General features: G+C 63.5%; 2 protein-coding genes across 2 annotated transcripts; both read right to left on the bottom strand.

The window, feature by feature from the left end:
- Window positions 1-5,945: 5,945 nt before the first annotated feature.
- Window positions 5,946-8,207, bottom strand: CHLRE_34g759197v5 (uncharacterized protein). The gene is made up of 2 exons (XM_043073025.1): window positions 8,190-8,207; window positions 5,946-8,150 (listed from the first exon to the last, which is right to left on the bottom strand). Exon 2 carries the CDS (start codon window positions 7,691-7,693, stop codon window positions 6,821-6,823), a length of 873 nt encoding a protein of 290 aa, XP_042914050.1. The 5' UTR covers window positions 7,694-8,150; window positions 8,190-8,207; the 3' UTR covers window positions 5,946-6,820.
- A 48-nt stretch (window positions 8,208-8,255) lies between these two features.
- Window positions 8,256-9,887, bottom strand: CHLRE_34g759147v5 (uncharacterized protein). Its single transcript, XM_043073024.1, has one exon. It carries the CDS (start codon window positions 9,128-9,130, stop codon window positions 8,321-8,323), a length of 810 nt encoding a protein of 269 aa, XP_042914049.1. The 5' UTR covers window positions 9,131-9,887; the 3' UTR covers window positions 8,256-8,320.
- Window positions 9,888-15,901: the final 6,014 nt, after the last annotated feature.

Genomic DNA, 15,901 nt, shown 5'->3' with positions numbered 1-15,901 from the left:
CGTCGGGGTGGGGTGAGGCGTGGCGGTGGGTGGGATGGCGCCCGCTGCGTTTGTAACAGTAAGGGCGGCCGTGAGTTTTTCTTTGAGCTGGCGGGTGGCATTCAGGAGGCGTGTCACGGTTTTGGACGTGTGGCGTCGTGGGCTTGTAGTGCTGGCACGTGGGGGTTTCTTGTCGCAGTAGGTTTTGAGAACATCCAGGCACTTTTGGAGAATGGTTTCGAGTGTGTTGCTGATGGACGTGGTGTCGGCAGCACTAACTTCGGGGAGGGCACGGAACTCCGCAGGGCTTGGGGTGTTCCGTTCGGCTTGGGCGGGGGTGAGGCCGGCAGGGTATAGCTTGTTGGTGATGGCGAGGTGTGCGGGGTGTAGCGTGTTCAGTAGGTCGGCGATCTCTTGTCCAATTGTTTCCTCCATCTTGATGCGCGCTTTCTCGCGTTGGTCTTTGGTTGGTGGATGGTAGTTTACCCATGCGTCAGGGTCGGAGGGGGCGGCAGGTGCCGTGGGGAAGGGGTAGAGGCGGAGGGCAGCGAGGGGGACGCTGGAGAGGAGGGCACGGTGGTCGAGGGCATCACCGCATTCATGCACTGCTTCCTGTCCACCTCCTGTTGTAGTGATGGTGGCGTGTGTGTGGTGGCTTACTAGTAGGTCGTCAATGCGGCTCATGTGTGGTGCCGTGGCTTGATCTTGTAGGTACGTGTGGGGCCGGGGGTGTTCGTGCGTGGGCGGTGTGAGTGGGTGCAGGCCCGCCGAGGTGGTGAAGGCAATGTGGGCGCGGTCCGTAGCGTTCAGCTCGCCCGTGCTGCGGTCAGAGGGGAACAGCACTGCGTTCCAGTCGCCTCCCATAAGGAGATGCTCTTTAGCGGCTGTCGTTTTGGCGGCTTGGTCGGTGCAGTATTTGTAGATTGCAGCGCGGATGGTGTCATCGCTGGGGGCGTATATGCCGATGGCGTGTACTGGCGTGCTCTGGGGTGGTGCAATGCGTATGTGGCAGACATGGCCTGCCAAGCGTGCGTCTGTGTTGTGGGCATTCATGTCCGTTGTGCCGGACGGGCGGCTAAAGCGGTGGGTGACACCGACCATGACGCCGGCATGTGGGCGGGTTCCCTCTCGTGGGTTGTAGGGTGCGTTGCTGGTGTAGGTTTGGTAGTGCGAGGAGAGGCCCTTTTTCGCACTGCCCATACTGTAGTGGAGGCGGGTGGGAATTTTGGTTTCTGTGAGGAAGAGGATGTCCGGGGTGTGTGTGGTGACCGTGTGGAGGATGCTTTCATGGTGGCTCAACAGTTCCCTGGTGTTGAGGGTGAGGACAGAGATGCGCCCGTCAGGGGGTGGGGAGGGGTTGGTCTGGGCTTGGCCGGTTGCGGGTTCGCTGGGTGTGGTTTGGAGTGTGGCCTCGTGTTTCCTCTTGTGCGCCATTGCTATGGTGATCTGTTGGGGCTTCTTGGCTGGTGGTGGTGCACTGGGGGCGCCTGTGCTGAGCTTGCGTAGTTTCGGCAGGGGGTTATGTGTACGCCTAGCAGGGCGTTTTGTGGGGCCCGCTGGTTTGGGCTTGGTGCGTGCGGTTGTGTTGGTCTGTGTAGCGGGACCAGGAGCAATTGTAGGTGGGCCTGGCGGTGGTTTGGTCGTAGCGGGGGCAGCATTGGGGGCAGCGGCGGGGGTAGTAGAGGGGTTATGCGGGAGGGCTGCGGGCAAGGGGTTGGTTGTAGTTGCAGTGGGTTGCCCAACGGTGTGGCCATCTGGGTCGTGTTTGCGTTTGGTGCCTGCCTGCGGGCGGGTGCTGGTGGCGGTGCGAACAGGGGTGAGGCGGATGCCCTCGTGTGAGAGGGTGACGCGGGTGGTGGGGGGCTTGATTGTCGGGATGTCCCGGATGTTGAAATCGGTGGAGATTTCAGGGTGCCGTTGGTAGGTGAGGGTTAGGGCAAGGCCGCGCCCTAGGTCCGTCCATCGGTAGTATCCAGGTTGCACCGTGTCGGCATTCGTGAGGGGAATGGCGCGTGGTGCGTTGGAGTCATGCAACCACCAGCGGCTGTTTGCATGTTTCACGGTTCGGGCGTGGCCACCTTGGATAAGGATAAAGCCAATGTGGCGGGATTCAGAGGGGATGGCATTGAGTGCTTCACGTTGGGGTAGGCCGCCAGGGAAGGAGCATGCCGTGAGCTGTACGTGGGGGACGGCTGGCAGGGGGGAGCAGGTGGTGACTTTGAGGCAGTGATTGAGAAGGCCATAATCTATACTGTTGGCGGTTAGGTACGTCGCCCATGTAGGCACGGAGGCCGGGGATTCACGGTGGAGGAGCTGACACACCCGTTCCCATTCGGCATGTATAATGGCGGGCGTGAGGAGGCGTTTTCCAAGCAGGTTGTTAATTGCGTGAATGAGACAGGAGCGGTTGTCGCGCTGTCTGTCGTGTAGGTGCATTGCTCTGACAACAGGGACGGCTGATTTGAGGCGTGTGCTCTTGCTGCCGGCGTGTCTGTTTAGTGTGGCGAGCATCGGTGTTGGTGGTGGTTGGCGGGCGCACCCGCGAGCGAGCATGTAGCTGAGAGTCCACAATAGAACAAACGCCAAACTAATTGCTGTGCTGTGTTGCTGTTTACTCTCGGCTTGCTCTGCCGCGATGCCCCAGCTTACTTCGCCAAGATTGCCCAGCGTGATGGCAGGGAAGGAGTTGAGAGTGTTATTCTTATAGTGCTCATCGAGTGGACCTGATTTCGTGCAGAGCAAGCCGGGATGCTGAATCTCGACGCGTCCCTGCTCTGCTCTACTGTTTCCCCAAGTGCTCTGGGCAGCGAGCTCAAAATGGAGGTTGTTGCTGGTTTTGCTCGTGGGTGCGCATTGACAGGGCGGCTCTGAGCTCAGGCATGTCCTGGGCTCGGTCGTTGCCATCCAGCTCGCTATTGCTGGCTGGGTCCATTTGCGTGGTGGTTCCACGTTAATGGAGTTGGTCAGAGTGCCAGTGTGGCGAGGGGTCGGTTCCCCTATCTCTGCCATTTTGTTTCGCCAAGGGCAGCGGGTCGATTGTGCCAGGCACAGCGAGCCGAGCTTTTCTGCGTGGGTTGCCAGAGTTTGCCAAGTTGGACCTCGTTGCCAACAGAGTTGGCAGCAGGGAGCGCCTGCCCGAGAATGGTCAAACTGGTCAACTTCCAACGCGCTCAGGGCTCGCGGCCAGTGGCAAACTGCAAACGGCATGCAGAGGGTTAGCAACAACAGTACAGCAACAGCTGCACGCTTCCGCCTCCTCTTTCGCCGGTCGTCAACCATGCCAGCTTGGTTCGCGTCCATATCGCTTGTGGCGAGCTCTAGATATATATGGCTACATTTCTATTCCGCCAGACCTAACCCAAGTACCAACCTACACCACAGCCTAACCGCAAGAACCACCCCCACCGCGCGCGGCTGTGGGACTTCCTGCACAGCGCGTCTTGCAGCGGGCTGGAGCCCGCTTAGTCAGCGCCACATCTGGCCCGTTTAGTTTTCTGCTTGTGTCTCCTCTGCCGGTTCTCCTGGGGTGTTGCTTAAGCAACCGACTTGTGGGGGTGGGGTGGGTTTGGGTGGGGCGAGTGCGTAGCGCTGGTGTTTCTTTTTCTGGCGCGCGGTGGTGGTGGTTCTTGCGGTTAGGCTGTGGTGTAGTTTGGTGCTTGGGTTAGGTCTGGCGGTGTTTTTGTGCAACCCCTCCCGGGGGGCGGGGGGGCCAGCCTCCTGCTCTGGCTGCCGGGTCGGGGTGGGGTGGGGTGGGATGGATGGGGGTGGTTGGTGGCGGTTTTCGAGGTGTTTGTTTTCTGTTTTTCTTCTCTTCTCTTCTCTTCTTGCCCTGTCAGGGTTCTGGTCCCGGGGACCAGGCTGCTTTCAGGCAGCAGGGGGGCAGCGCGTCTGCCCCTGTTCAACCTTGTAAGGATGATTCCTCAAAAAAAAAAACCACCACGGCGGCGCAGCATTTCCACAATAACCCGGTGGCTCTGGACCCCTGGCTCCACCGCACCTCCGCGGCAGCCGGGCTGCAGAACACGCTGGCGAGAGAACTGCAGTCGTATGCGTCCCCGTCCCAGCAGTCGGGTGAGGGGCCGCGGCGGTCCGCGCGGCTGCAGGAGCAGGCGGCGGGCGGGGCGGGACCTAGCACTGGGCCTGCCACGGCGGCGGCGGCAGCAGCGGCGGCGGTGGAGGGCGACCCTCGCATGCCGCCCCCGGATGCGTCCCTTCTGCGGGGTACGTGGCGGAGGCTGTGGGACAGCCACGCCAGTCGGGGGGCAAAGGTGCTGGTGTACCGGCTGCAACATGCTTACCTGCCTTGCGGGCTGTACAGGGCGGGCAAGGGCATTCGGCCACGGGTGACCACGGGGTGCGGGGGGTTGGGGGCGCACTGTCCTCACCCCGCCTGCGGGCCACCTGGCCCGCGGGCGTGGGCCAGCCTGACGCACATCTTCCTGGAGTGTCCGGCTTATGCGCAGGCGAGGACGTGGCTGCAGCAGCTGTGGGCCTGCGGTGCGCCCCAGGCAGCGGCGCCGCCAGTGACGGACGCGGGCTTCATGCTGGGGGACCGCATGGGTATGTGGGCCTCAGGCCCGCGGGGGGCGGGAGCGCTGCTATGGAGCACTTTGCGGGCCACCTTCTTGTACGCCGTCTGGTGTGCGTACTGGTCCCGCGAGCCTGCTAAGCAGACGTCGGAGCATGTGGTTCGGGAGGTGGTCAGCGAGCTGCGCAGGGTGATGCGGCTGCGTTTCACTGCCGCCACGCTAACCCCTGAAACCCTGTCGGCTTAGTCGGCTCTGCCCACTCAGCTGCTCACCGCACAGCTCAAGGCGGCTAAGCTGGAGCATTTTGTTGCCATCTGGACGGCGGGTGGCGCGCTTTGTGAAGTGGAGGAGGTTCAGGGTGGGTCACCGAAGTTGAACTTGCGGCTGACACTTGCATCACCTGTGCAGGCCCCCTAGGCGGCGGTTCTTTCCAGGCGCTGGCGTGGCGTATTATCGTCATCAGCTTATCTGGCGCCCATGTTTTTTAGCTCTGGCTGGCGTCGCAGCACCTGGGCGGCTGTGGGACTTCCTGCACAGCGCGTCTTGCAGCGGACTGGAGCCCGCTTAGTCAGCGCCACATCTGGCCCGTTTAGTTTTCTGCTTGTGTCTCCTCTGCCGGTTCTCCTGGGGTGTTGCTTAAGCAACCGACTTGTGGGGGTGGGGTGGGTTTGGGCGGGGCGAGTGCGTAGCGCTGGTGTTTCTTTTTCTGGCGCGCGGTGGTGGTGGTTCTTGCGGTTAGGCTGTGGTGTAGTTTGGTGCTTGGGTTAGGTCTGGCGGTGTTTTTGTGCAACCCCTCCCGGGGGGCGGGGGGGCCAGCCTCCTGCTCTGTCTGCCGGGTCGGGGTGGGGTGGGGTGGGATGGTTGGGGGTGGTTGGTGGCGGTTTTCGAGGTGTTTGTTTTCTGTTTTTCTTCTCTTCTCTTCTCTTCTTGCCCTGTCAGGGTTCTGGTCCCGGGGACCAGGCTGCTTTCAGGCAGCAGGGGGGCAGCGCGTCTGCCCCTGTTCAACCTTGTAAGGATGATTCCTCAAAAAAAAAAGGCTTGTCCGCCACGGCCGTGGGCGCATACACACACACACGAAGCGCAGGCGCAGGTGACCCACGTCCCTGCATGCCGTGCGCCAGGCTATGCGTGGACAGGGCAAGGTGGAGCTGCAGCCCGGGGCTGAAGAACGGGCTGGCAGTGTTGCCCCCACCTGCAGGGGTGCGGTCCGCTGCCAAGTCTGGCAGTGGGCGGTGATGCCCAAACGCAGGCCCCCCACACGGCACGGCATGTGCTGCTGTGGCCGCGCCGTGTGCGGGTGTGCTGTATGGCTGGTGTTGGCCCCTTGTCACGCCCTAACGCGTGATAACGCATTCCTGACGTGCCCTGGCTGATGTTGGTACTGCGTGGCTCACTGCCCCTTGCTGAGCGCACAGACTAATTTAGATTGGCGAGATATCGATTCTGGTAAGACCTCTTGTTGGTTAAACGCGTATTACCACTGGCCGTGTATAGGCGCAGCGGGGTTCTGTCTGTGAAATCGCTAACCAGCAAGCCGTACCAGAGAGCTCGAGACAGAACAAGTCGTCTCGAGCTAGTGACCACACAAACAACGGCGCCCCAAGGGGGAATCGCCTCATCCGGATACGCAAATCCTTAGCCGCGTCATTACGGCATCTACAAACTGCGTTCCAACGTACTTCACACCCGTAAAGCACCACAGAATAAGACTAGCAATGACTCGGCCTTCTACCGTCCGGAGCCCGGGAGGCACCCGTTCCGCACTGACACTGCCCTAAACCCGACAGCCGCAACAACCCTAACCCTGACGTTAGGCAGCTTTCCCAGCACTATCCCTCGACATGTCCGGTCACACGAGCTGGCGTGACAGCTGTCACGCCCTAACGCGTGATAACGCATTCCTGACGTGCCCTGGCTGATGTCCCCCCCCCAGCCGCAGCACGGTAATGGGCTGTGGTCTGGTATGCAGGCGGGCACACTGAAACAAGAGGCGCACATGGTAGCAGTGCTGCTCAAGCAGCAACACACACAGACTCATACGCAGGGTTGCCAGACGTCGCGCCGGTAATAAACCCGTACCTCTTCACCATCTTTGCTAGGTAGACTAGCCACAAACATGTGTCATGCGATGCGGTGCATGGACCCTCGGCATGATGCAGGAGCAGCCGAGCAAGGCAGGTGTGATGGCAGTGGCAATGCTATCGTAAGGCAAGCGTGCAAGGAATGCTGAAGTTCCTAACACACGCGTCTGGTCAAGATATGCATCCCCAACGACAGGCTCAGCCTCAAACCACACATTCATCTGCACCCCATCACCATTGAGCACGCTGCCGCCCCAGGGGCGCACAGCTGAAGGCAGGCTGCCGCCACGAGGGCAAGCAGCGGAAGGCACCGCCGCCTGAGAGGCACGCGGCTGAAGCTAGGCTGCCGCCACAGGGGCGAGCAGCTGAAGGCACCGCCGCCACGAGGGCGCGCGCATGAAGACACGCTGCCGCCACGGGGGCGAGCAGCTGAAGGCACCGCAGCGACGAGGGCGCGCGGATGAAGACACGCTGCCGCCACAGGGGCGAGCAGCTGAAGGCACCGCCGCCACGAGGGCGCGCGGATGAAGACACGCTGCCGCCACAGGGGCGAGCAGCTGAAGGCACCGCCGCCACGAGGGCGCGCAGATGAAGATACGCTGCCGCCACGGGGGCGAGCAGCTGAAGGCGCCGCCGCCACGAGGGCACGCGGATGAAGCTAGGCTGCCGCCACGGGGGCGAGCAGCTGGAAGCACCGCCCGCCTGAGAGGCACGCGGCTGCTGATAGGCTGCCGCCACGGGGGCGCGCAGCGGAAGGAGTCGCCGCCACGAGGGCGCGCGCATGAAGACACGCTGCCGCCACGGGGGCGAGCAGCTGAAGGCGCCGCCGCCACGAGGGCGCGCGGATGAAGACACGCTGCCGCCACGGGGGCGAGCAGCTGAAGGCACCGCAGCGACGAGGGCGCGCGGATGAAGACACGCTGCCGCCACGGGGGCGAGCAGCTGAAGGCGCCGCCGCCACGAGGGCGCGCGGATGAAGCTAGGCTGCCGCCACGGGGGCGAGCAGCTGGAAGCACCGCCCGCCTGAGAGGCACGCGGCTGCTGATAGGCTGCCGCCACGGGGGCGTGCAGCGGAAGGAGTCGCCGCCACGAGGGCGCGCGCATGAAGACACGCTGCCGCCACGGGGGCGAGCAGCTGAAGGCGCCGCCGCCACGAGGGCGCGCGGATGAAGACACGCTGCCGGGTCGGGGGCGAGCAGCTGAAGGCACCGCAGCGACGAGGGCGCGCGGATGAAGACACGCTGCCGCCACGGGGGCGAGCAGCTGAAGGCGCCGCCGCCACGAGGGCGCGCGCATGAAGACACGCTGCCGCCACGGGGGCGCGCAGCGGAAGGAGTCGCCGCCACGAGGGCGCGCGCATGAAGACACGCTGCCGCCACGGGGGCGAGCAGCTGAAGGCGCCGCCGCCACGAGGGCGCGCGGATGAAGACACGCTGCCGCAACGGGGGCGAGCAGCTGAAGGCACCGCAGCGACGAGGGCGCGCGGATGAAGACACGCTGCCGCCACGGGGGCGAGCAGCTGAAGGCGCCGCCGCCACGAGGGCGCGCGGATGAAGGCCGGCTGCCGCCACGAGGGCGCGCAGCTGGAAGCACCGCCCGCCTGAGAGGCACGCGGCTGCTGATAGGCTGCCGCCACGGGGGCGCGCAGCGGAAGGAGTCGCCGCCACGAGGGCGAGCGGCTGAGGCACCGCCGCCCGAGGGCACGCGGCGCTGATCCTTGATGCGCCATGACTACTTCTGCAGCGCGCGGGAGACCTTGGCGCGGTCGCTGGGTCCGAGCGCGCGAATGGCCTGCAGCAGCGCCTGCATTTCCATGGACTCTGAGGAGCTGCTGGGCCCAGCACCGGTGCTGCTGGCGGGCATGGTGCCGCGGGTGCTGCTGGCAGGCACGGCCCCGCCAATGCGCCGCTGGTAGGACTGCTCCCGCCGGTAGTTGTCCCAGGCGATGTCGGCGTCCTTGGCGATGTCGGAGATGCGGCCGTACCAGTCGGTGACGGCGATGATGTCCCAGCGGTTCTTGACGTTGGGCACGATCTTGTGGTGCAGCTTGTGCACGAAGTCCATCGCGAACTTGTCCGGAGGCATGGCGTGCAGGTGCGGCTCACACTGCCGCATGTCGGCAAGCAGCTGGGAGGGAGTCTTGTCCTCGGTCTGCTGCAGCCCGTTGTAGCGGTCCTCGTAGAAGCTGGCACGGTCCAGGGCGAAGTGGTCGTGCAGCAGCTTGATGTAGAAGTCGATCACGTGGTGGCCGCACATGGGTGCCGGCTGCTGGCCCTGCTGCGCCGGGTTGGCCGCCTGATGGTGGGCCAGCGCGCGCGCCTGGAGCGTGGGACGCTCCTTGGCCCACCAGAAGTGGTAGGCAGTGTTGGCATCGGGTCCACTGTCGATGATGCGGAGCGCCTCGCTGACAGGGACGGCCTCATACGCGCAGTTGCCGTGGTACTTGCGCGTGCCGTTGAGCTGCTCCTTCAGGTGCTTGGACAGCGGCGGGACCGACTGATGGTCCCAGGGGTCCATGGGCTTGAACAGCAGCTTGCTCATGGTGTGCTCGTTGGAGTCGGAGAAGTTGTTGCAGCACCGGGGGGCGCTAGCGGTGGCAACGGCGCGGCCGCTGGGAGCGGCGGCGCTGCGGCAAGAGGAGGTGGCGCGGCGACAGTAGGTGGGGGCGCTTGACCGGTACACTGGCTGCGCCGGCTGTCGGTGCCTGAACTGGAACGCTCGCTGTCGCTGCTGTTGCCGAAGATTGGCTTGGAGCGCGGGGCCGAGGGCCCTGCACTGCAGCTGTTCAGGCCAGGCGCTGTTGAAGCACTGCTGCTTGTCAGCCAATAGTGATGAGTGACCGGGGGTCACACTGAAGACGCTCGCGCGCAGCTGGTGTCATGGTGAGCCCGAGGGGCTGCTGGACTGATGCCGCGGTGGCGAGATGACTTGGCTTCGCCGTGCCCGTGAGACGGGGAGCGAGCGCGAGGGACAGTCGCAAGGCGACGGGGCTGGAGCAGCTCTTGGTCCGCTCGGCTCACTGCACGGGAAATAAAGCGGTGTCGCGTAGGAATCAGGTTAGTGTACAGCTCGGAAGAAACAAGTCGTGATGGCCAATCACGCTGCTCGGTCCCAAAACTGCCGCAGTTCGCCCGAGACTCTCGTGACCCAGAGCAGAAATTGTGGACTGTCTTGTAGTATTTAAGTGGGCCCTTGACTACCAAGACGTCGGTGAGGCAGGAAGTAGCTGGCAGGAACTTGACCCTGAGAGGGCCCGGCGCTCGCCGCAGCTAAACCTTGACGCAAGCGCAGGATGTGATCCTGGCTTAACTCCCAGTAGCTAGGCTGTGAGCCCTGAGCTGGCGTAGAGAGCGCGCGCGGCTTGGCCGCTCAGAAATCGATGTAGGGCAGGTTAACGGGCCGCCGACGGCTCCGTGGTTCTGTCTCGAGCTGGTGCTGCGTGGCTCACTGCCCCTTGCTGAGCGCACAGACTAATTTAGATTGGCGAGATATCGATTCTGGTAAGACCTCTTGTTGGTTAAACGCGTATTACCACTGGCCGTGTATAGGCGCAGCGGGGTTCTGTCTGTGAAATCGCTAACCAGCAAGCCGTACCAGAGAGCTCGAGACAGAACAAGTCGTCTCGAGCTAGTGACCACACAAACAACGGCGCCCCAAGGGGGAATCGCCTCATCCGGATACGCAAATCCTTAGCCGCGTCATTACGGCATCTACAAACTGCGTTCCAACGTACTTCACACCCGTAAAGCACCACAGAATAAGACTAGCAATGACTCGGCCTTCTACCGTCCGGAGCCCGGGAGGCACCCGTTCCGCACTGACACTGCCCTAAACCCGACAGCCGCAACAACCCTAACCCTGACGTTAGGCAGCTTTCCCAGCACTATCCCTCGCCGTGTCCGGTCACACGAGCTGGCGTGACACCCTGGTGGCTTGGCTGCGCTGAGACACCAGGCGGAACCGACCAGGATCACCCAGCAACTGCATAGCTGCCCAAGATCAGCACTCACAGGGCATCACCGCAGGGCGGGCGCCAGGCAGCCAGGCACCAGGCAACAAGGGCACGAAGACGAGCCACACCCCAAAAAAACACCCAAGTGCTGCAGGGCTCCCCATCACCGGATCGCTAACTAGTTTAGCGATTTGAATCGTCCTTACGGCAGAAGGGACCCGGGTACAAATCCGGATGAAAGCCCAATTATGCAAAAGGCGAAAGATTGGTGCGAAACCGATTGGTGATCCCACGAATGAAAAAGGTCGTGGTGCAGAAGTCCGAATTAGAGGCGTCCAAGGTGCGGTCCAAGGTCCAAGATCCAAGGTCGAAGCAGGAGCGCCATGGCTCTGGCATGTTGCAATTAACTGGCAGTGCTCCGCAGCTTTAGTGCGGCGTTCCCTAGCGACATAGGGTGATGGCTAGGATAGGGTGGCTCGGATTGGCTAGGATGATGGTGGCTAGGATGCGGTGGTGCAGACCGTAGAGTTGGCTTGGCAGTGCTGGGGTTGCACTCGCAAGCAATTCTCCGATAATCTCACGCTAGGAGCTTAGGCCCAGTGTAACCTTTCTTTCTTTCTTGCTGCAGGGCTCCCCCGACCGCCACACCCAAAGCACCCTGCTGCACGCGCAAAGGACCAACCACAAAGGTTGATACGCCGCCTGCTCCAAGCTGGTGAGTGTGGTGCTCGCCGAGATGTTAAAATGCCGACAAGCGAAATGCCGCAACTCCACGGCGACGTTCCTGAACCGCCAGAATCCTATTCCATAGCTGTGTCGAGTTCCAAAGCACAAGCCGACATAGGCTGAAGGGCGCTGGAGAGGGAGTGTCGCGCTACAGCTGCAAAGTGGACTGACGAAAAACGAGCACGCCCACAAATGCAGACTGCTTCACAGTGGTTCGTAGGCCTTAAGAAGCCTAAAACAAAAGGAAGCAAGTCAAACAGCGCGAGAGAAATGACGTCGACTGTTTCAAAGCTGTGCAGAAGGAAAGGAGGATGCAAGAATAGCAAGAGAAGAGAGTAAAGTAAAGTAAAGTAAAGTCGAGTAATGTAAAGTAATGTAGGCCAAGTACCGCTGCATCACAGCGGTCTGCTCCTGAGCCTGCCTGGCGGCCGCCCGCTGATCAAAGGGCGGCTGTGGCACGGGAGCCCCACTGGGCTGCTGCGCGCCAGCCGACCCAGCACAGGCAGTACGACGCCTGACCGCCGGTGGCCCCCCCACACCTGCAGACGGCTGCCCCCCGCTAAGCCCTCCCGCTGCCACCCGCTGCTGTGAAGAGGGCTGCTGCTGTCGCTCGGCCCTTAGGGGAGCCGCAGCAGCACGGGTGCTTCCCCCCGCCACCAGATGTGGCAGCGAGGGTGAGGCCACGGCGGGTGGTCTGCTGGCGCCACCAGCGGCAGCCCCTGCGTCACCCACACCCGCCGCCTCCTGCATCTGCACGTCCCCCACGTGGTCAACTATGTCAACACGTTGCCCACGCCGTGACGCCGCCACGCCAGGGCCACCGCCTCCCCGTCCTGCCCCCCGAGCGTGACCAGGACCACAACCTGGGAGCCGGTCCGGGGCCTGGGCGACTGCCCCTGGCGCTGCAGCTGCTGCTGCTGCTGTTGCTGTTGCTGTAACCGCCGTTGCTGCTGGAGATTGAGGTCCGCCAGCTCGGCCAAGTATCGCTGCATCACAGCGGTCTGCTCCTGATCCTGCCCAGCGGCTGCCTGCTGATCCAAGGGCGGCCGTGGCGCGGGAGCGCCACTGTGCTGCTGCTGCACGCCAGTCGGCCCAGCACCGGCAGGGCGAGGCCTGGCCGCCGGCGGCCCCCCCACGCCTGCCGCCGGCTGGACCCTGCTAAGCCCTCCCGCTGTCACCCGCTGCTGCGAAGAGGGCTGCTGCTGCAGCGCGGCCCGCAGGGCAGCCGCAGCAGCACGGTTGCTTCCCCCCGCCACCAGAACTGGCAGCGGGGGCGGGGCCCCGCTGTGTGGCCCGCTGGCGCCACCAGCTGCAGCCGCCACGTCACCCAAACCCGCCGCCTCCTGCATCTGCACGTCCCCCACGTGGTCAACGATGTCCGCTGCGGTCGCCATGGCAGCCGCAGGCCTCGCCACACCCAAGGTGGTGCCACCCAGGTCGGCGACCCTGGCTGCAGCCGGAGCAGGGCTGCCTGCCGCAGCTGTTGTGGCCGCCCCAGCCGCCTGGGGGGCGCCACGGACCTCCACCTGCATGGGCTCCTCACCGGGCATCTCAAACTTCGCACAGTGCAGGTGAGAGAGCTGCGGGTCCCAGACTGGGCCCCGCACACAGGCAAAGATGTGGTTGGTGATGCCCTGGCCTGCGGGGGCCTGGGGCTCCCCCTTGGGGCCCACCGATTTTGCGCACTGCTCTGATACCACAAAAGCACACGCCAGGTTAGAGGGGTCCGAGGTGGTGGGATAGCCACCCGCCTGAAGCACCAAATCGGTGCGACCGCGGAAAGCCCCCCACACAGGGCCCCCTACCATCTTGACCGTGACGGTGTAGGTGCCCGGAATGATGGGCTGGGTGTCCACTGGCACGTGAAAAAGGGGCCCCTCACCCGAGTGCTGGGACGGGGATGCATATGACTGCAGTTCTCTCGCCGGCGTGTTCTGCTGCCCGGCTGCCGCAGAGGTGCGGTGGAGCCACGGGTCCAGAGCCACCGGGTTATTGTGGAAATGCTGCGCCGCCGTGGGGGTCAGCTGCGCCGCTGCACGCTGCCACTCCGCCTCCCGCTCCACCAGCCGCGACTGTGCCGCCGGCTGGGTCCCCGAACCCCCCGCCTGCTGTGCTGGCGCTGGGCACGGCATAGCTGCAGGGCGGGCCGGAGCCGGAGGTGCGGCCGGGTTAGCCGCGGTGATGGCCCGCCGCACGTCCCGCACCGTGTAGTCCGCCAAGCTGACACCCGCGATCCGGCAGTGCTCCGGGTGCACCACCACCCCAGCCTCCGGCGCCAGGAAGTACGGCACCCGAGGCCACGCCCCCGCCTGTTCCCCTGGTGATGCTGCATCGTACGCCGCCCGCTCTTCAAAGGTCCACAGGTGCCGCGGCTTGCGATGCTGCAGCACACAGGCAGGCTGCCACGCCCCATCCACCGCCGGGGGCAGCACGCCAGGCCCAGGCTCCAAGAGCCGCCCCGTGTAGTGGACGTAGGACACAGCCCCCGCAGCGTTAGCCACCCACAGCTGGTCCAGGCTAACCCGCCACTGTGGCGGCGCCGCTGGCGGCTGAGTGGCTGGCTGCGGAGGATGCTGTTCCACACCGCGCTCCGCACGTGGCCGACCACGGCCGCCAGCCGGGCAGGCAGCCCCGCTGGCGCCGGCGCGTCGCTGTACACCCACGCCCACGTGGTGGCGGAGTCCGGGCGCACATGGGTAAGCAGTGCCCGGGTGAGCATCTTCCAGGGTTGCCGGCCTGGCTGGGCAAGGAGGGCGAAAGTCTTAGCTTGCAGGGCAGACAGGAACGCAGGCAGGTCGACGTGGTTGACGCCCCCGTCCTTGTACGGCAGACATGCCATTTCCCGCTTTGGCAGCAGGAGTGGGTTCCCGTGCGACACCAGGCTGGCGTCCTCAGCGTGCATGGAGCGCGCAGCAAAGTGGTCCACCAGGTCGGTGAGTTCCTTCAGCTGCGCAGGCGACGGGTTGAGGAAGCTGAAGTGGTAGGCCAGCTTCGCCGCCAGCACCTGCTTCGCAATGTGCACACGGCCAACGAGAGTCAGAGACAGGGCAGCCCACAGACGCGCCACAAACGCCATGCCGCGAGCCCGCCGGATGTACAAGTCAGCTGCAGCCGCATCCGAGTCCCACGACAGGGGCACACCCAGGTGCGTCACGGCGCCAGTGGTAAACGGCACCCCCGTGTGTGGGCAAGGGCCCGTCAGGTGCGCAAACCTGCCAAGGCCCATGGCCTTGCTCTTGTCCGGATGGACACGGGCGTTGGACGCACGGCAGAAATAATAATAATAATAATAATTACAACGCCGGCCCATAGGGCCTGGCATGGATTAACGGGGCAAGGTGACTAGGGCGAGAGGGCCCGCCCCCCTCACGCTGACGCCTCACCACGAAAGAGTCACAACCTCCGAAACTACAACCTCCATGTCCTAGGCCGCTCTTCAAAGTCCACTACATCCAAGCCTGCACACCTAGCATATCGAGCTAGGGAAACGCCGCGTTATAGTAGTGGAGCACTGCCAGTTCGTGCAAACCGCGGAGCCATGGCGCTCCGCCTCGAGCCTTGGATCTTGAGCTTTGTCTTGAACCTTGGACCTCGCCACTAAATTGGACTTCTGCACCACGACCTTTCTAGGTTGCAGCGGGCATAAGCCCGCAATTGCCACTAAGGGCAATTACCTATCGTTCGTGGGATCACCAATCGGTTTCGCACCAATCTTTCGCCTTTTGCATAATTGGGCTTTTATCCGGATTCGTACCCGGGTCCCTTCTGCCGTAAGGACAAGTCAAATCGCTAACTGAGTTAGCGATCCGGTGATGGACGCACGGCAGAACAGCTTTTTTTTTTTGAGGAATCATCCTTACAAGGTTGAACAGGGGCAGACGCGCTGCCCACCTGCTGCCTGAAAGCAGCCTGGTCCCCGAGACCAGAACCCTGACAGGGCAAGAAGAGAAGAGAAGAGAAGAAAAACAGAAAACAAACACCTCGAAAACCGCCACCAACCACCCCCATCCATCCCACCCCACCCCACCCCGACCCGGCAGCCAGAGCAGGAGGCTGGCCCCCCCAGCTGTACTGCCGCCATCAGGACCGGCCCGTCCACCGCCGGGTCGCGCGCCGTGAGGGTCGTGTCGTCAGCGTGGTGGGCAGAAGGTGGCGCCTGCTCGCCGCTGGGTAACAGGGGCGTGCGCAGTGCCCCTTGCTCCACCTGCCGCCGCAGAAAGGACGTCAGTGGCTGCATCTGGATGACCCACTGGGGTGGTGAGGCAGTGCTGCCCTGCGGCAAGCCCCTGTTCAACCTTGTAAGGATGATTCCTCAAAAAAAAAAGCCGTTCAGCACTGGGAAGGCGTCAGAGAGCATCCCGTTCACACACACGCGGGCAGAGCCGTTGGCAGTGAGCAGGCGGATCCAGCGCAGCATGCGCGGCCCAAACCCCAGTCCCTCCGCGGACGCATACAGCCACTGCCGGTGCACCCGGTCATATGCCTTTTCTATGTCCAAGAAGTACAGCGCACCACCCTGCCGTGGCGTGCCGTCCGCGCCCACGTTCAGGCGCATCCATTCGATCAGGCCTTGGAGGTACAGCGCATTGTCTCCAATCCAGCGGCCGGTGATGAACGCGGTCTTTTTTTTTTTT

Source organism: Chlamydomonas reinhardtii, assembly GCF_000002595.2.
Source record: "Chlamydomonas reinhardtii strain CC-503 cw92 mt+ unplaced genomic scaffold scaffold_34, whole genome shotgun sequence".
Lineage (NCBI taxonomy): Eukaryota > Viridiplantae > Chlorophyta > Chlorophyceae > Chlamydomonadales > Chlamydomonadaceae > Chlamydomonas > Chlamydomonas reinhardtii.
Note: the sequence above shows the minus strand (reverse complement) of the source record. Positions and strands in the feature narration are given on the sequence as shown.

Excerpts from the sequence above, each read along its gene's own strand:
- CHLRE_34g759197v5 (XM_043073025.1), bottom strand. The coding sequence starts at position 7,693 with ATGCGCGCGCCCTCGTGGCGGCGACTCCTTCCGCTGCACGCCCCCGTG.
- CHLRE_34g759147v5 (XM_043073024.1), bottom strand. The coding sequence starts at position 9,130 with ATGAGCAAGCTGCTGTTCAAGCCCATGGACCCCTGGGACCATCAGTCG.